General features: G+C 44.8%; 1 protein-coding gene across 1 annotated transcript in view; it reads left to right on the top strand.

Moving 5' to 3' along the window:
* Positions 1-18,913, top strand: part of HPSE (heparanase) — a 35,876-nt gene extending 16,963 nt beyond the window's left edge. Inside the window, exons 4-13 of the mRNA XM_081959727.1 lie at positions 1,023-1,157; positions 4,866-5,039; positions 7,277-7,451; positions 8,633-8,680; positions 9,646-9,739; positions 11,195-11,301; positions 13,384-13,498; positions 14,798-14,916; positions 16,091-16,237; positions 18,539-18,913. Of these exons, the coding sequence (XP_081815853.1) occupies positions 1,023-1,157; positions 4,866-5,039; positions 7,277-7,451; positions 8,633-8,680; positions 9,646-9,739; positions 11,195-11,301; positions 13,384-13,498; positions 14,798-14,916; positions 16,091-16,237; positions 18,539-18,698 (1,274 nt within the window). The 3' untranslated portion in view covers positions 18,699-18,913. The remainder of the gene's footprint in view (positions 1-1,022; positions 1,158-4,865; positions 5,040-7,276; positions 7,452-8,632; positions 8,681-9,645; positions 9,740-11,194; positions 11,302-13,383; positions 13,499-14,797; positions 14,917-16,090; positions 16,238-18,538) is intronic.
* Positions 18,914-19,882: the final 969 nt, after the last annotated feature.

Below are 19,882 nucleotides of genomic sequence, written 5' to 3'. Positions count from 1 at the left end.
CTATTCCTGTTTTAATTTTTTCTGTTTGGGCTAGAAACCACTGTTTATTTCCAGTTTCCAATTTCCATCGTCTTAAGAGAGATGATCCTATCTTAAATCTTTACCACTTTCTTCTTCACAATCCCCTAATACTTGAAGAAGGAAGCTATGGCTTTCCAAGTATGATGAAACTCATACCTGTTCTGACCTAGGCTTCCCCAAAAAGCACAAAACAGATTCCTGGTCCCGACAAAACCCCTTTTATTAAACAAATGTAAATTCCTCTCATTCACATTCGGCAAAGGCCTGGCAAACAGTCTTTCAAAGGTGAATTTATGACCACAGACCTTATCTAGCTTGGAAAGCTGCTGGGTAAATATTGCCCAAACGCAGTGCTGTGCAAGGAAAGTCTTGGCACAGAGTCTCTGAGATTCACGGACAGATCTTCACACTCCTGAAATGAAGGAACCAACGAATGAATTGTTTCCTGCAAAAGCCCACTCCCCTTTCGCTCCTCTTTTATTTCCTATGGGAGGGGCCATTCACCGTCTACCTGTGGCTTTACTCCCAAGTTGATCCTGATTTCCTAGCTGTTCTTTTCTTCTGGCAACTCTGTGCCGGCTCACACTGGGAACAGGCTCCAGCTGTTCCTCTGCCTCACTGCTGTCTAGCTCTGAAGGCAGCTGAGAACTGCCAGATGGCCTCAGCCCCGTCTCTGCCACCGATGCAGAGTCCTCGTCCGAGCCTTCCCCAGCCTCCAGGACTGGCCCATGTTCCTCCCCAACCTCCTCACTGTCTGACTCTGCGGTCAGCGCCGCTGGAGGGCCACAACACTACCCTTATCATCCTTAGAGACCTAACATCGAGGAATGCTGGGAGATGTAGCTCACTATTTCTGGGAAACTACATGTGTCCATTCTCCTTAAACGAGAAAAGCCACTTGCCCATCTATTGAAGTTCTCTCCATGTCCCTTAAACCTTTCATCATCTCCAATTCAACACTCAGTGATGAGATCTTCCTGTTTCTCTGTCTCATGCTCTAGCAACGGTGGACATCTGTGCATTCAGAACCGCTCCTTTGGACTTCATAGCGCAACTGCAATCTCAATGGCTTTTCGAGCAGAAACTCATCTTCCGGGAACAAGTAAAGAACAGGTATAAAAACATCACATTTACAGGTAAGGCCCGTGTGATCATGAATACTGTTGAGAAAAATCTATTAATGGAGATTTAAGACATCTGCTGGTTTCTAGATATTGGGCTGCCACAAAGAAGAGGGCGTAAACCTATTCTCTAAAGCACCTGAATGTAGAACAAGAAGCAATGGGTGGAAACCTATCAAGGAGAGAAGCAACCTAGAACTAAGGAGGAATTTCCTGACAGTTAGAACAATTAATCAATGGAACGGCTTTCCTCCAGAAGTTGTGAATGCTCCAACACTGGAAGCCTTTAAGAAGATGTTGGATAGCCATTTGTCTGAAACGGTATAGGGTTTCCTGCCTAGGCAGGGGGTTGGACTAGAAGACCTCCAAGGTCCCTTCCATCTCTATTATTCTGTTACTCTGACTTGGCAAATGAAAGGAGCCAAAGACCATACTAGAAATTGTACAAAGCCCCAAATATAACAGATTGGAAGAGATCTTGTAGGCCATCTAGTCCAGTGGTCACCAACCGGTGGTCTATGGGCCACCGGTGGTCAGTGAGAAAATTTTGGTGGTCCACAGAAAAATTATTTGCATTTTTTAAATTGTACTAAATATTATTTATCTTCTTTTTTTTAAAAAAAATAATATTGGTTGTCCATGGGATCCAAAAGGTTGGTGACCCCTGAACTTGTCTAATCCCCCACCCAAGCAGGAGACCCTACACCCATGATGGTGAACCTATGGTATGTGTGCCCGAAGTGGCACGCAGAGCCATGTTGCCTGGCACATATGGCATCACCTGTTCCTCCGGTTTCCGGTGCGCATGTGCATGCACACCAGCAACCAGAAGACTAGCTGGCCAGCACTCCTAGAAACCAGAGGTTCATTTTCTGACACGGGCGTGGCCCCTGGGCAGCTCCTCTTCCTGGTTGCGGCCCAGACGGGTGTGCACATGCACGCTCACTGCACATCACTGCCCTACACCCTTTCTGGCAGATGGCAATATTTAGGGCCTCCTAATATCCTCACCCACTTCCTGAAGCTGCGGTGAAATTTCCCATGCTTGTTGCATCCTCCTGAGTTCTGTGGCCAAAATGATGCTATATAAAGAGAAATAGCTTGATATAATGACATTCCTCTCTGCAGGAAGACTGCAGAGAGGAAGATTGTGAAGGGTAAAGGAAGAACCCCTGAGGGGAAGGGTCAGGCGAAAGGGGTCTGTAATCCAGTATTTTGTGACACGTACTGGCCAGTGTTAGCTCTCTTAATATTTCTCAGTTAGTACTTACGGCAGTGGTTCTCAACCTTCCCAATGCCACGACCCTTTAATACACTTCCTCATGTTGTGGTGACCCCCAACCATAAAATTGGTGTCTCGGTTCCTAAGACCATCGAAAATATGTGTTTTCCAATGGTCTTAGGCGACCCCTGTGAAAGGGTCGTTCGACCCCCAGGTTGAGAACCACTGACTTACGGTATTGAGATCCACAAGATAGCCATCAGTTTTGCCAGCTGCGTAGAGTTGGTCCTCAACTTACAACAATTAATTTCTTGACCAAAGTTACAACGGCCCTGAAAAAAGTTGACTTTTTTGGACTGTTTTTCACAGTTAGGACTTTTGCAGCATCCCCTTGCAGCTCATGTGGTTAAAATTCAGATGCTTGGCAACTGGTTCACACTTATGACCGTCGCAGTGTCCCGGAGTCATGTGATTAGGTTTTGCAACCTTCTGACAAGCGAAGTCAATGGGGGAGCCAGATTCATTTAGCAACTAGGTTACTAATCTACCATCTGCAGTGATTCACCTAACAACCGTGGCAAGAAATCTCCTAAAATGGGGCAAAACTCACTTAACGAATGTCTCAGTTAGCATCAGAAATTTTGGGCTCAGTTGTGGTCCTAAGTCGAGGATTGCCTATACTGGCTGGTCTTCCATGAATGTGGCTAGTCCCTTTTTAAAACCATCTGAATTGGGAGCGGGGTGTCATAGCTCAGTGGTTAAAAATGCTAAACTTTTCAGCTGGAAAGCTGACAGCTCAGGTTCGAAACGTGAGCACTACACAGCAGGGTGAGCTTCCGTTACTTGCTCTGGCTCCTGCCCACCTTAGCAGTTCGAAAACATGCAACTGTGAATAGATTAATAGGTACCACGTTCGTGGGAAGGTAAAAGCGTTCAGAGAGCCTTTGATGTATAGTCACAATGTCTTCATATAACACTCGCTCCCTTGGTTAGGAAACAGAGATGTGCACTGCCCCCTAGGGGGCGACACAACTAGACAGGGGAAACCTTTATCTTTACCGCATCTGAGGAATGTAAATGTGCCAGTGTAATAATATATATGTTGTTTTGATCCTGGAGGAGTCTTCCTGGGTCTTTAAACAGAATTTAAATCTATATACTGTATTTTTTTGGAGTACACACTTTCCCCCACCCCTAAAATAGAGTGAAAATTTGGGTGCGTCTTATACACTGAATGTAGCCCCACCCACCCGCTGTCCCCACCCATTGCCTCCCAGCAATTTACCTCCTTGCAGCAAATGGGAAAATGGGGCTTGCGGAAGCGGCAATAGGCTATGGCAATCCCTGCAGCCTAAAACAGCTGATCATTGGGAGGCCTTTGCTTAAACTGAAACTGGCTGTTTGCTGTTTGCTGTAATGAGTTATGTTAATAACTATAAATGCCTATAGAAAGTTCAAATTATTATATTTATTTTTTAAAGACTGCTTTGTTATTGTTCTAGACAACTTAACAAAATGAAGAAGCTCTTTAAAATAAATGCTTGATCTGAAGGGGCCCAGTGCTATTGTATCTTCTTTTTAAATAGCAGAGAATAATGTATACTTTCAGAAAGCCACATCAATCTTAACAGCATCTGTACAAATATAGTCTGAAATGTAACACCACAAACAGTGTACATCGTCTGTACTGTTTGCTGTTTGCTGCAAGGAGGCAAATTCAGAGGCAGATTTTCCTCCCTTGTTTTCCTCTGCAAAAGTTAGGTGCCTCTTATACTTTGGAGCATCTTAATACTCTGAAAAATACGGTATATATATATAAATGGCTCTGTGTGTTCCAGCATAACCCTCGTGCAATTTCAATCAAATGGTACACAGGTGGCTTACTCTCTGGAAAAAAAAACTGTGGGGGTAAAACCCTCCCTAACACCTCTCAGGGTGCGGGTGTCCGTGTGTGTCCATGTGTGTGTGTTCCAGCATAACTCCAGAACACCTGGACTGCTGAAATGAAAAATGAATTATATCTATAGTGTCAAGTCACAGTACTTTTGACAGTGATAGTGTACATTTTGGATTCAAGTTCTGTTAAGATACAGCCTATTGTGCCTTAAAATGGCTTCTACTGTACAGCACAGTACACAGAGTTGCCATGGTAACGGCTTCGCAATACTCCACAAGGAGGCTCCCTCTAATACAGGATTGGGATAAATACATACTCGGAAATATTTCAGAATTAAAAAGACCAATCAGCATGTAGGTTTTTTTTTTTTAAATCACATAATGCTTTATAGAGACATAATAATAATAAGGCCATCATTGTTAAAGAAGAGTAATCGATCAAAGGGTGGATGGTTCACCATGCAGGCAAAATACAGCGCTACTTTCAAAAGTTCTGTAGAAATGAAAGGGGGAGGGGAATAAAAATGATTATCACGTGGATTTTCATTGAATTGATTTAGATCTTCTGTGCATACGATGCAGCTTCATTTTCACTCTCTCAACAGGAAGTACCCTGGATATCTTATACAACTTTGCAAATTGCAGTAATTTGCACCTGATCTTTGGCCTCAATGCCTTATTACGGAAAGACAGTTCCCAGTGGGACAGTTCAAATGCTCAGCAGATTTTGAATTACACTAATTCCCAGAATTACATCTTGTCTTGGGAACTCGGAAATGGTACGTGCGTAGGTTAAGGATTTCATGAGGAAATGTATTTAGGGAGTCCTCGACTTACAATCAGGGGTGGGCTTCAAAACTTTAAGCAACGGGTTCTCTGCCCGGTTGCTGGGTGGGTGCGGCCATGGTGGGCGTGGCCTAGCCGGCCACATGCACTATGACAGGGGGGTCTTTTCGACCTCCCTGGGCTCCGGAAGCTTTCTTTGAGCCTCTGGGAGGACGAAAATGGCTTCCCTCGGACTCCAGAGTCCCTCTGGAGATCAGAAACAGACCCATTTCTGGCCTTCCAGAACTTCCGGGAGGCCCATTTTTTGCCCTCTCCGAGTCTCCACGCAGGCCTTGTACTTACCTGGCATCCCCAGGGGGCCACGTGGAGATTCCTGAGAGGGACAGGATGGGGTTTGGGTGGGGCAGGGTGGGCGTGGCCAGCCAGGGGTGGGATTTGCGGGTTCACCGAACTGGGCAGATCCTTAACTAGAAGATCGCCCGAACCTGTGCAAACCAGCAGCAGCCCACCCGTGCCTACAATCATTTGTTTAGTGACCATTTGAAGTTACAATGGCACTGAAAAATGTGACCTGTGATTCTTACGACCGTTGCAGCGTTCCCACAGTCACGTGATCAAAATTAGGAAGGCTGGCAACTGGCATGTATTTATGACAGTTGCCCTGTTCCCGGGGTCATGCGATCACCATTTTGTAATCTTCCCATCGGGCTTCCAACAAGGAAAGTCAATGAGGGGATCCAGATTTGCTTAACAACCATTGTTTCACTTAACAACAGTGGTTCACTTAACAGCTGTGGCAAAAAAAAGTGAAATGGAATGCAATTCGTTTAACCATGGAATGCCTTGCTTAGCCATGGGAAGTTTGGGTTCCGTTGCGGTCGTACGTTGAGGACTACTGCACTTGGTTTTGGGGAAGGGCCTTGAACATCTTTATGTTAAGTTCAATACTGACAAGCTATAAAACTGTGTTGCACATCAACATTTTTAACTCAACAATATTTGTGCATCCTTTTTAAAAAAAAAATCTGGCAGCAGCACATTACAGTTGTAGTGGGAAACTGCTACTTAATCCAGACAAAAGAGTTAAATGTGCATATTTGGATCAGCTGCAATCAAAACTGATGCCATGAAAGACAAAAAACACGAATAGGATCACCTAATGTTCATATTTTTAAAAAGCCAGCCTTTAACAAAGCTAGAACTTGTGCTTTTCATAGCAAGCTTTAGCTGAAATGTTCGGGGGAGGAAAAATAAAAACCTTGTATATTTTTCATTCTAAACGTTCTTTATGGTTTTCAAGCTTATCTATTAATTGGCTTTGACCTTTAAGGTTCCATATTTGGGGTTGATTATTACCATTGTGTAAACATTTAGAGAATGACTGTACACGTGCTGGAGTTAGGATAGACCAGGGGCGTCAAACTCGATTTCACTGCACCAGGGTTCTGTTTGACCTTGGGGGTGGGCGTGGGCGTGGCCAGCCTCTGCAACCCTCTGCCAGCCAAAATGGAGCTTGGGGGAGGGGGGGCATGTGTGGTCCACACGAGCTCTGTTTCCGGCTAGGATGGCCCCCTGCAACCCTCTGCCAGCAAAAATGGAGCATGTGCCCCTCCCAAGCTCCATTTTTGCTGGCAGAGGCATTGCGGGCCAGTCCTTCGCTGTTTTCAAGACAGCCCCGCAGGCCAGATCTAAGCACTCCGTGGGCTGGATCCGACCCCTGGGCTGTAAGTTTGACACCCCTGGGATAGACATACCATATTTTTGGAGTATAAGACGCACCTTTTCCCTCAAAAAAGAGGGTGAAAATCTTATACACTGAATACAGCATTTTTGGCCTCCCGAAACCCGAAACCCCATCCCCTTTGCAAAAATGGATGCAGAGGGTTTGGGAGGCTTGCAAAGTGCTCCTAAGGGCTGGGGAGGGCTGTTTTTGCTCATTTTGGGGGGCCCCAGGAGCACTCTAAGAGCTTCCCAAAGCTCTACATGCCCTTTTTTTTTTTTGCAAAAAATAGCCTGTTTTTGTGAAAAACAGGCCATTTTTTGCCCCCCCCCCCCCCGACCCCAGGCAAAAACGAGGCGTGCAGAGGATTTGGGAGGCCTACAGAGTGCAAAAAGTTTTTTAATATATATATTTACCTCTTCGAAATCTTGGTGCGTCTTATACTCCGGTGCATCTTATAGTCTGAAAAATACGGTATTAACAGTGGGGATTTATTTATATTTTCTGCAGAGCCTAACAGCTTTTTGCATAAGTCTGGAATAGAAATCAACGGCCACCAACTCGGTCAAGATTTCATACAACTCCGGCAGCTTCTGGACAATTACATCCACTACAGAAACGCCAGAATCTATGGCCCCGACTTAGGAAGGTCAAATCGGAAGCACAGTAAAATTTTGCTTAAAAGGTAAAAATGAAAATATTTGGTACTGTGGATGTGCTAAATAGTCGAACCAGAGGCAAAATTTAACCGGGGTTTGCTTAAGCTATTATTTGCTGCTTTCATTGGGATTTAGTTTCAAACTAAACCTTTTTTTTCTGGGAAGAGAATAATGAAGAAATCAGAACCGCTTAGCTGGAATGGAGTGGAGTAATTGCTTACTTTTACAGTATATCTTAGTTAACAACCATTCACTGTTTTTATTTTGATGTGATATTTAATGGCAATGAAAGTACACCAAATGAGGCAAGAGATATTGAGATCGTACTGTAGTTAGTGCTTACGTAGGACTAAAAGAATTTATGGATCACAAATAAAATTAAGAAGCATTGAAAAAATAATAATAAAGCACAATGGTGAAATCTAAAAAAAATTCTTAGTTCCGTGGACGTGGGTTGGTGGGAGTCATGTGACTGGGTAGGCGTAGCTATGTAATCATGTGACGGGGTGTCAAAATACAGAAACTCATGTTAACAATGTCCTGCTGGAGGAGGGGGTGGGACTAGATGACCTCCAAGTCCCTTCCAGCCTTGGATTGCTGTGCTCTTTCAAACTGCATCTAATGCCAGGTTTGTGGTCCTTCCTTCCTCTCCTTTTTACCTCCCTCCCTCCCTCCCTCCCTCCCTCCCTCCCTCCCTCCCCCTTCCTTCCTTCCTTCCTTCCTTCCTTCCTTCCTTCCTTCCTTCCTTCCTTCCTTCCTTCCTTCCTTCCTTCCTTCTTTTTCTTTCTTTCACACCATCCCACGCCCCGTTTTTGGCCTAGCAGATCTCAGGGAAGCCTCCTGTGAACAAAACTGGACCCCAAATGCTAAAAAAAAGTTTTTTAAAAGTTCCTACCATTGCACAGAACAGCTGATCGTCAGAACATTTTTTTTTTACTTTGTTAAGCATTTTTTACTACCAGTTCGGGCATCGACTTGGTGGCCGTACCTTTGCCGCTTTCTTGGCCAGTGTATTGCCATTGAGTTTCTTTTTTTCGTGGCATTCTTGATCTCTCCAACTAGGCAGGGCTGATTACGATTAATACCTGAATTTTGCAGTGGGTGGCTCAGTGGGCTGGCTGGGGATTCCAAGACTGTTAACAGCTCTTAAAGGATTAGATATTGTAAAAGGAAATGACTATTGCAATAAATTGCTCTTGTTTTGCAGTTTTCTGAAGTCAGGAGGCAAAGTACTTGATTCTGTCACGTGGCATCAGTAAGTAAGTTCAAATCTAGCAATTCAAGCATGATGAGCAATTGGCTGGAGGGGGTGGTGGAGGATGACACTGTTAGGTTTTTTTTTTTTTGCTTTTTAAGGGAACTGGCCTTGAGGAGACAGATTCGATTTAGCATTTAACAATAGCATTTAGGCTTATATACCACCCCATATCACTTTACAGCACTCTCTGAAAGGTTTACAACAGGGGTGTCTAACTCAAGGCCCGTGGGCCAGATCTGGCCCACGGAATGCTTACATCTGGCCTGTGGGCCCCCCCTGGAGATAGGAAAGGAGTGGCCCGCTGTGTCTCTGCCAGTGAAAATGGCGCTCGGTAGGGCCATGCAACCCTCCCGAGCTCCATTTTCGCTGGAAAAGGGCTGTAGAAGGATTCCCCCAGCCCTGCCCAGGCCCTCACGGTTACCCCCGATACAAGTGATGTCGAACAGGCCACACCTACCTCTGGCCACGCCCATTCTGACATACGCGCCAGAAACTGGAAGACCATGCGGCTGGCATGCATGCGCGTGCCAGAAACCAGGATATTTATCTTCCTGGCACGCTTGCGCACCAAGTGCCAAAATGGAAGCACATGTGTATGCGTTTTGTGTGTGCAAGAAAACAAAAGAGCAGCCGCCCACTGCGCATGGGTGCGGCTGGAAGATAATCTTCCGGTTTCTACCACGCGCACCAGCCAATTGGTGTTTGTGCGCACATGCGCACCAGAAGACTAGGTGGGCACTGCATGCGCACATGCTCCCGTTTCGGCCGAAAAGGTTTGCCGACACTGATCTAGAAGAATGGGAGATTTGGGAAATCTACTTTGGGATTGTTGCATTTTGTCGCTTTTCTCAAAATGGTAGCCTACACTTAAGATGTATTTCTATGTCTCCTGGAGATAGTATACTTGGGTATAAATGAAGACCTTGGACATCAGTGCTCAGCAGTGTCTTGATTTGTTGCAGTTACTACATTAATGGGCGAATTGCTACGAGAGAGGATTTCCTGAATCCAGATATACTGGATAGCTTCAAGACCAACGCAGAGGAAGTGCTTCAGGTAAAGCAGCGTGGCAAACAAATTGCAAGGCGATGTGTAGGAATATATCCCCATCAGATAAGCCTTTTATGGGGAGATAGATCAATTAATTATCTATAAATAATAAATTATCCTGATGCCCTCTGGATATATAGGTAGCCCTTGACATAAAACTATTTATTTAGTGATCATTCAAAGTTACTCTGGCACTGAAAAAAAGGGACTCACAGCCATTTTTGCACACTTACAACCATTACATGAACCAGGGTGGCGCAGTGGTTAGAGTGCAGTACTGCAGGCTACTTCTGCTGACTGCCAGCTGCCTGCAATTTGGCGGTTCGAATCTCACCAGGCTCAAGGTTGACTCAGCCTTCCCTCCTTCCAAGGTGGGTAAAATGAGGACCCAGATTGCTAGGGGCCATAGGCTGACTCTGTCAACTGCTTAGATTCTAGAGCAGTGTTTCTCAACCTTGGCAACTTGAAGATGTCCGGACTTCAACTCCCAGAATTCCCCAGCCAGCGAGCTGGCTGGGGAAATTCTGGGAGTTGAAGTCCGGACATCTTCAAGTTGCCAAGGTTGAGAAACACTGATCTAGAGAGAGCTGTAAAGCATTGTGAAGTCATATATAGGTCTAAGTGCAATTGCTATTGCTACAGCATTCTCATGGGGATGCGATCAAAATTTGGACACCTGACTTGTGACATTTGCAGTATCCTGGGGAAGCCATGTAACAGCCATATTACTTGCTTAACGACTGCAGTGATTCACTTAACAAATGTGGCAAGATCATCAAACGGGGAAAAATTTACTTAACGAATATCTTGCTTAAGCAATGGAAATTTTGGGCTCAATTCTGGTCATAAGTTGAGGACGGCCTACGGCTTACAACTGAATAAAAATTACTGGAGCCGTAGCTCTGAAAATTACAAAGGTTGAGGAAGACTTCACTATAATATCTTAAAGAGAATTGCACCATACAAACACCATACTGGCATGCAACCAGCTCACAATACAGGCAGTCCTCAACTTACGGCAGTTTGTTTAGTGACCATTCAAAGTTACCACAGCACTGAAAAATGTGACATGACGATTTTTCATAGTTACCACCTTTACGGCATTTCCCTGACCATGTCATCAAATTTCAGATTTTTGGGCAACTGGCTCATACTTACGACCGTTGCTGTGTCCTGGGATCGTATAATCCCCTTTTGGGACCTTCTGGCGAGCAAAGTCAATTGGGGAAGCCAGATTCACAACCATGGCAAGAAAAGTTGCAAAATGGGGCAAAACTCTCACTTAACAATGGACATTTGGGGCTCAATTGTCATAAGTCGACTACCTGTATATGAAACGGTTGTGGAAGTATCAACAATTTTTTGTGTATCCCGCCTGCTTTGTCTTAACAAAACCCCTGAAACTTAGTTCACGCATTCCTTTCTACATCTGTACTTCTTTTTTCCCAAAATATCCTTTAGATTGTGAATAGCACAGTACCAGAGAAGAGAGTGTGGCTAGGAGAAACAAGTTCAGCTTTTGGAGGCGGAACTCCTAATTTGTCCAATGCGTATATTGCTGGTTTTATGTAAGTATTATATTACTGGCTTAAAAGAACTGTCTCTTGTGGCATATCAGGATCTCACCTAGAAAATTATGTTGGCCAATATATGGTAGTAGCAAGTTTTCATTGACCAGACAGAAAAATATTGTTATGGACTCTGAGGAGCATCAACATCTAATCATCTGGTAGTTTTTATAAATATAGAGGACATCTATACATATGGGACACGGTGGCTCAGTGGCTAAGACGCTGAGCTTGTCGATCAGAAAGGGCGGCAGTTCGACGGTTCGAATCCTTTGCGCTGCGTAACGAAGTGAGCTCCTGTTACTTGTCCCAGCTTCTGCCAACCTAACAGTTCGAAAGCACGTCAAAATGCAAGTAGAAAAAATAAGGACCAACTTTGGTGGGAAGGTAACAGTGTTCTGTGGGCCTTCGGCGTTGAATCATTGTTCGCGAAAATTGGCCCGTTTTTTTCTTTTTAGAAAAAGGGAACAAATAGCCCTTAGGCTTGAAGCTCCTGGAGGGGTGCCCCCCCCCAAATGAGCAAAAAATGGTCTGTTTTTCGCAAAAACTGGCCCATTTTTTGTCAAAAAAGGAGCATGGATAGCCTTTAGGAAGCTTATAGAGTGCTCCTGGGGCCGGGGAGGGGGGGAATTTTGCTCATTTCCGCCCTCCCCAGTCCCTAGGAGCTCTCTGAAAGCCTCCTACAAGCTATGCATGGCCATTTTGGCAAAGGGGGCGGGGTTTCGGGAGGCCAAAAATGCTGTATTCAATGTATAAGACGCACCCAGATTTTCATTTTTTGAGGGAAAAATGTCCGTCTTATACTCCGAAAAAGACAGTGTTGCGCTGTTGTTATTGCAGGAAGCTGCAATTTCTTGATGAGTTTTGTAAAATTCTTGGACATGGTACCACATGCCTCGATGACAATGGGTATCCCTGTTACATGTTTCATCCATAACTGCGTAGTTTTGATGGCCAGGTCACGGTATTTCTTGATTTTTTCCCAGTTCTTTTTCTTCAACTCTGGCGTCTCCTGGTACAATGATATCAATAAATTGTATGCGTCGGTTTTCAACAACTGTGATATCTGGTGTGTTATGTTCCAAATGACGATCTGTCTGTATTCGATCATCATCATCATTATTATTACATGATGATGATGGTTCACTGCATAATCAGCCAGATGTTTAGACTGGACTTTGCCTATTTTATCCACCTATTGAGTCCTTCCCATGGACCTTGAATAGGCAGATGTCAATGTTTTATGACGGGTGTCAAACTCACGACCCACAAGCTGGATGTGTCACACGCTGGCCATGCCTACCCTCAATTCAGCGAAGGGGGGGCGGAAGTCGCGATACATCACATGACAACAACGTGACACTGCAAGTTTGACGCCTCTGTTTTATGGGATATGGTCGTAGGTGGTTGTAAGCTATTCCAAGTGAAGCTGCCTTTTGCTCTTGAATGAAGGTGGGTTTGTCAATGCCAATGGTACTCAAGTGGTGCTTTAGTTGTTTTGGGATTGCATGTAATGCACCAATTGGCACTACCTTGGATTCCTCCTCCTCCTCCTCCTCCTCCTCCTCCTCCTCCTCCTCCTCCTCCTCCTCCTCCTCCTCATTATTATTATTATTATTATTATTATTACACAATTGTATCACAGCGGCCAGTTGTTTAGCTGGATTTGGCATTGATTACTAGTCGGGCCCCATCTAGGGGCCTAGGACGTCGTAACGTATTTTCGTAATATACGTGCGGATCCAAGCAGTGCAGCTTTTTGCATTTGACTGATGGTGATTTTGTCAAGTTTTAACTGTTTTAAATGTAATCCCAGTGCTTTTGGAATAGCACCCAGTGTGCCGATTAACACTGGAATTACCACTGCTGGTTTGTGCCATAATCGTTGAATTTCAGTTTTTAAGTCCTGGTATTTCGCGATTTTTTCATGTTCCTTCTCGTTGACCCTGCTATCACCTGGTATTATTATTGTTGTTGTTGTTGTTGTTATTATTATTATTATTATTATTATTATTATTATTATCATCATCATCATCATCATCATCATCATCATCATCATCATCATCATCATCATCTTGGCAGGTGGCTGGACAAGCTCGGACTGTCAGCCCAGCTGGGCATTGATTTAGTCATGCGACAGGTCTTGTATGGAGCAGGAAATTACCAACTGGTGGATGCCAACTTTGAACCTTTGCCAGTAGGTATACAACTCTGTGGTGAAATTCAATTTTTTTTTTATTACCGGTTCTGTGGGCTTGGTGGTGGGATCTGGTGACTGAGTGGGTGTTGCCAAGGTTGGAGACCCCTGATCTAGAACATATATCTAGAAAGTCTGAAGTTGAGGGACGTCTGCATAGACCAGTGGTTCTCAACCTGTGGGTCGGGACCCCTTTGGGGGTCGAACAGCCCTTTCACAGGGGTCGCCTAAGACCATTGGAAAAGACATATTTTCAAATAAATACGGAAAACATAAAATAATCTTATGGTTGGGGGTCACCACAACATGAGGAACTGTATTAAAGGGTCGCGGCATTAGGAAGGTTGAGAACCACTGGCATAGACAGTCCTGAAACAGTCCTGAATATTTACAACCGTTTCCTACTAAGTCTCATAGGATTGTATGGAAATACAGGACTGGGGGAGGGGGAAATGACTTTGTGGTGTGGCAGGCGCTAGCCACTAGGTATTTATGGCATTCCCCCCAACTTGTAGAAAATTGGAATCACGTTTTCCTTTTCAGCGGTTGGGCATTGACTGGCTTGGTGTGATTTTTCCAGGGTTAAAGGACTTTCTTTGCCAGGCTTTTCTTGTGTGGTCAGCTAGAAGCAGGGACAATGAAGCCGTGTGGTGTAAAACTTCTGCAGAGCTGCTGTGAATAGCCAGAGCTCTCCTATGCATGGCGATGAACCTCTTTATGTGCAGTTGGATATGAGAGAATGAATCTGGGCTCTGAACTATCCCCTTTTATTCCTTTGTAACTTCCAGAGCACTCAAGTTAGTCTTTTAAGGCAACGGTTCCTCGAATAATGCCTCATCTTTCTTTAACTTGTTATTTTATCAGAGGTCCTATATCAGTGAGGGATAACCTTTTTGTCATTGCATCCCCCCCCCCGCACCCATGCTGCAATGCGCATGTGACACCCCCCATGCACCGTTGTGTGTGGTCCCCCCTGCACTTCCCCCCTGACACACACACACACACACGTGCCCCATATTTGGCCTAGTAGACCTCCCTGCAGCCTCCTGGGACCAAAAATGGGCCATGGGGGGGTTTGCATCTCCCGCATGGGCCTCACCTCTTGAGCATGTGCAGCAGAGACCAGAAAATCAGCTGGCCAGCAGGAGGCGCACGCACATGCGCAATAGAGTTAAGCTGGGGCGACGCCTTGCATGCCCGCAGAGAGGGCTCTGGGTGACACCTGTGGCGTGCATGCCATAGGTTTGCAATCATGGTCCTATATCAATGCTGTCTTTTTTTAAAAAAAACACCTTGTAGGACTATTGGCTGTCTCTGTTGTACAAGAAACTGGTTGGCTCCAGAGTCCTGCGCGTTGCCATAACTGGCTTAGACCCAAAGAAGCTCCGCGTGTACCTTCACTGTACAAATACACACCAGTAAGTATTCAGTGCAACAGTTAAGTCTGCTTTGAAGTCCTCTAAAATCACAACTGTCCCACACTGCGTTTTTACTCAAGGTAGGATATGTTCAGGTTTAGTTACTACAGTCTGTGCCCTAGTTTGCAGTTCCCACTGAGGGTATCAACACCCGACACTCTGGAATATGTTTGAATGAGATGAGGTTAAAGAGGGATCCGGAATGAAAGTGCCCCACTGAAGAACGAGAAGGAAAATTTCCGACCGTGCCGATGCTGATCAGAGGCCCTAACCATTTTGTCCGTTCTGAACAAAGAAATGGTCAGTGTTGAAACGCCAATTGCTTTGTGTGGGTGCATAAAGCACATTTCACATTGTTTTCCTCCCGAGTTCCCGCAAATGAAAGTTGAGCAACTCCGCTCAGCGGTCAGCGATTGGCTAGATCCCAACTGTTCTGACCCAGCTCCTCAAACACGACAACCCCTGTGACATGAACTCAAAAGATTCCTTTATTAGGAATGCTGGCAGCCCCGCCAAAAGGTTTCTCTCTCAGGCTAACATGTCCGACCGGCAGGAAGATGAATCGTTGTCTGCCACACCTATTCATCTCAGCCCCCTGCCTTTTATCCACCGAGCTTCGCTAGCAGCGGTGGCTCTTCCTTCCCAAGGATCAGCCCATAGATTTCCACTGTTCTCCTCTCCTCTGCCTTCTATGGATCCACATGTCAGGCACTGGACCCAGCTGTTGCTCCTCTTCCTCATCAGCCACCTCCAGACCTGGGGGTTGTTGATTCTCCATCTGAGACAGCCCAGGCCTCTGTCTCTCTCTCTCTCTCTGCCATTCCCCCTTCTCCCTCAGAGCTCTCAGCTTGCCTTGATGCTAGCCTGACTCCCACATCTCCTCCTCCTTCTCTGACTTGACTGCTGGGGGGACAGGTGGCTAAACAGGCCACAACACCAACCTTGTTGCTTCCTAGTGGCACATATCCACTCCGCTCATCTGTGCAAAGTGAAGACATGTCGACTTCAATTCCCAGAACACCACTGGGAATTCTGCAGAATGCATCTTGGTCCGGGGAATGTTGGGAATTGTAGTCCAAACATCTTAAAAATGGCTGAGGTTGAGAAGCACAGCTGTATTGTAACATGCTTGCACAGTGTGACGTCTATTAACCTGTTGGCTTTGTCATTCCAGCCCAAAGTACAGAGAAGGTGACATCACTTTATTTGCCTTAAACCTCTACAACAGCACCAAGCGCCTCTACATACCAACTTACTTTTCCAAGAAGCAAATAGATGAGTATCTTTTACTACCTTACGGAGAAGATAATTTGCTTTCCCGGTGAGTAGCACATCTTACCACCTCGTTCTAAATCAGTGGTTCTCAACCTGTGGGTCGGGACCCCTTTGGGGGTCGAACGACCCTTTCACAGGGGTCGCCTAAGACCATTGGAAAACACATATTTTCAATGGTCTTAGGAACCGAGACACCAATTTTATGGTTGGGGGTCACCACAACATGAGGAACTGTATTAAAGGGTCGCGGCATTGGGAAGGTTGAGAACCACTGTTCTAAATAGTGGAGAATTCATTGGGTTTAAAGAAAATGAACCAAGTGTATCTAAACGAATCCTGCATGAACTCTATGCTTATCAAGACCTGAAAGTAAGTAACTCTGCAATTCTGCAGATAATTCTAAGAAATTCAAAGGGATTCATTCCTAGCAAGTTGTATCTACAGGTGGTCCTCAACGTATAACCATTCATTTAGTGAGTGTTTAAAGTTACGACGGCATTGGAAAAAGCGACTTATGACTGTTTTTCACATTTCAGCTTCCCCATGGTCATGTGATTAAAATTCAGATGCTTGGCAACTGGCATGTACTTATGACAGTTGTAAGTTCTGGGGTCACATGATCCCCATTTGTAACCTTCCCAGCTAACATCCGATGAGCAAAGTCAATGAGAGAAGTCAGATTTGCTTAACAACCACAGTTCACTTAACAGCTGCAGTGAACTGCTTCTCAGCTGTGGGAAAAAAGGTTGCAAAATGAGGAGAAACTTACTGAACATTTTGGGCTTCATTGTGGTCGTAAGTCGAGGGACTACCAGTACAGTATTTTTCTGAAAGAAAGATTAGTTTATTCCTCAAACAATTTAAAATGTGATTGCCAACTTTGTTTCATTAAGCAATCAGTAATCCCCCCCCCCCCTTTTGGCATTGTTCCTCTTAAATTTTAGGTTTTTTAAAAAATCTTTTTATGTTAATGACAAGCCCCTAGTGTCAGAAAATAATTCAGAAAGAAGGATCCACAACAATCTCATTAATTAGAATTGTTGTCTAGAAGATTAGAAGATTGGATACTGAATAAATCTAAACATTAACACTTAGTATTAAACACTTAGTACAAAGATGATTAGGGAATTGGAAACTAAAACATATGAAGAACGGTTGCAGGAACTGGTTATGTCTAGCTTAAGAGAAAGAAGGACTAGGGGAGACATGATAGCAGTCTTCCAATATCTCAGGGGTTGCCACAAAGAAGAGGGAGTCAAGCTATTCTCCAAGGCACCTGAGGGTAGAACAAGAAGCAATGGGTGGAAACTAATCAAGGAGAGAAGCAACTTAGAACTGAGGAGAAATTTCCTGACAGTTAGAACAATTAATCAGTGGAACAGCTTGCCTCCAGAAGTTGTGAATGCCCCAACACTGGAAGTCTTTAAGAAGATGTTGGATAGCTATTTGTCTGAAACGGTATAGGGTTTCCTGCCTAGGCAGGGGGTTGGACTAGAAGACCTCCAAGGTCCCTTCCAACTCTACTATTGTATTGTATTGTATTAAGAAAGGATGTCTGTGAACAACTCGTTTGTTCACACGCAGGATGTCTGTGAATCTCGTTTTCCTCCCAATGAGAAACCGAAGGGCGAGCCCTCCTTTTTTCAAACAAGACATTGAAATATCGCCTTGTTAGTGGGTATTTAATAAAATTAGGACATGCTTCTACTTCTTTCTCAGCCCTACAGATCTCTTTTGTAGCAAACACAGCGGAGTTGCAGATTTTCTGAGTAAAAGTCCAGATCTGTGATGGTGAACCTATGGCATGTGTGCCACAGGTGGCACACGGAGCCCACTCTGCGGCCACGTAAGCCATCGCGCAACTCAGCTCCACCGCACATGCGTGCACGCCTCCGCCAGCCAGCTGATTTTCAGATCTCTGCTGCTCATGCGGGAGACGCATGTGCGATGGGCGGGGGGAGGTGCAGCCCCCCCCGGACTCATTTGTGGTCTCAGGAGGCTTCAGGGAGGCCAGGCACATGCACGGTGGGAGTCGTGCACATGCGTGAGGGGGACCATGGGGGCCATGCGCAGGGGGAGGGACGCATTGCATTATGTGGTTTTGGCAGGCGAGGAGAAAAAGCATAGCCATCACTGGTCCTGAGCAATTTACTCGAACTTGACCATTTTAAGATGTGTGGACTTCAACTCCCAGAATTCCCATGCTGGCTTGGGAATTCTGGGAGTTGGGAAGTCCACACATCTTACAGTTGTACGGACGTCAACCAAAATTGTTTCCATGGCTTATAGGTTTTTTCCCCCCAGTGTTTAAATGTGAATTTATAATATGACTCTTTCCTTTTTGCAGGTCTGTGCAGCTGAATGGCTGCCTCCTAAAAATGCCCAATGATGAGACACTACCAGTTTTGCAGGAAAATCCTCTTATTCCTGGGCACAGCCTTGATCTCCCAGGTTTCTCATACGGATTTTACGTAATAAGAAATGCCAAAGTATTGGCTTGCGTTTAATAAGTTCATACACATTTTCCAAACCCTGAAGACAAAAGATTTTATTGAGATTGACTACTTCAGCTCAGAGGAAGACAAAACCTTTTAATAACATTTATATTTTTGCTCCAAACACATGCTCCATCGTTCCCTTTTTACAAGTTAGTAAAGCTTTTTAATTTAAGAAAAATCCATACCAAAAAAAATTCATAAAACATTTTGTAAAAACGAAAAGTCTATATTTTCTTATGGGCAATTTGGCCTCATTTTTTTTTTAAAGTCAAGAAACTGCTTGACAACATTTGGGGAACTCCTGCAAGTCTTCCAATTTGCAAATTATAAGTTAGGTTGGTTTGTATTTGTCCTCATCTTTATTCCAGGTAAAATAAAATGTGTCACAGACTCTCTCCCCAAATATTTCAGTGGCAGAATGCAAGAGGAAATAAAATACAAATGAGTTACTTCATGGTCTTACTGCCATTCAAGCTTATCTTTGAATTCTAAACGAGGGTAGAAAGCACTTTATTTCCTCGGATGTTATCTGAGGAGCAAAGACTCTGGTATCAAACAAGGAAATGGACGGCAAAGGTGTAGATTATAGAACTGCTGTGAATGAATAATAGAGCAGGCCAGTCAATGTTTAGGAAAATCAACTGAAGACTATCAGAAAGCATGAAGCCACCATGTTCCAGACAGAATCAAAGTCAGGGGCGGGATTCAGCCGGTTCGGACCAGTTCGGGCGAATCGGATGTTAATTTTAATCTGGTTTGACAAACGGATTGTTACAAGGACTGGCTGGCCCCGCCTGCCCCTCCCGACCCCTCCCAGGAGTCTCAACGCGGCCAGTTTTGGATGCTAAGGAGGTGTAGGCCTGCACGGAGACTCTAGGAGGGCGGAAAACGGTTCGGAAGGCCGGAAACAGTTGTTTCTAGTCTCCGGAGGCCAGGAGATGCCTTTTTCACCCTCCCAGAGGCTCAAGGAAAATCTCCGGAGCCTGGGGAGGGCAGGAAGCTGACTAGGCCACGCCCACCCAGCATCCAGGCAGAACTGGTTGCTAAAATTTTTCAATCTTACCCCTGATCAAAGTCAATTACTATATTATATGATATATATATATATATATATATAAAGGCACGGAAGCCAAGAAAAGTTAATTTTCTCAGGGTGGATTCTTTCAGCAGCAGGTGCTTTTCGTTTATGGAAA

Source organism: Natrix helvetica (assembly GCF_964273705.1).
Source record: "Natrix helvetica genome assembly, chromosome: 7".
Lineage (NCBI taxonomy): Eukaryota > Metazoa > Chordata > Lepidosauria > Squamata > Natricidae > Natrix > Natrix helvetica.
This window is presented reverse-complemented; position numbering and strand designations above follow the sequence as displayed.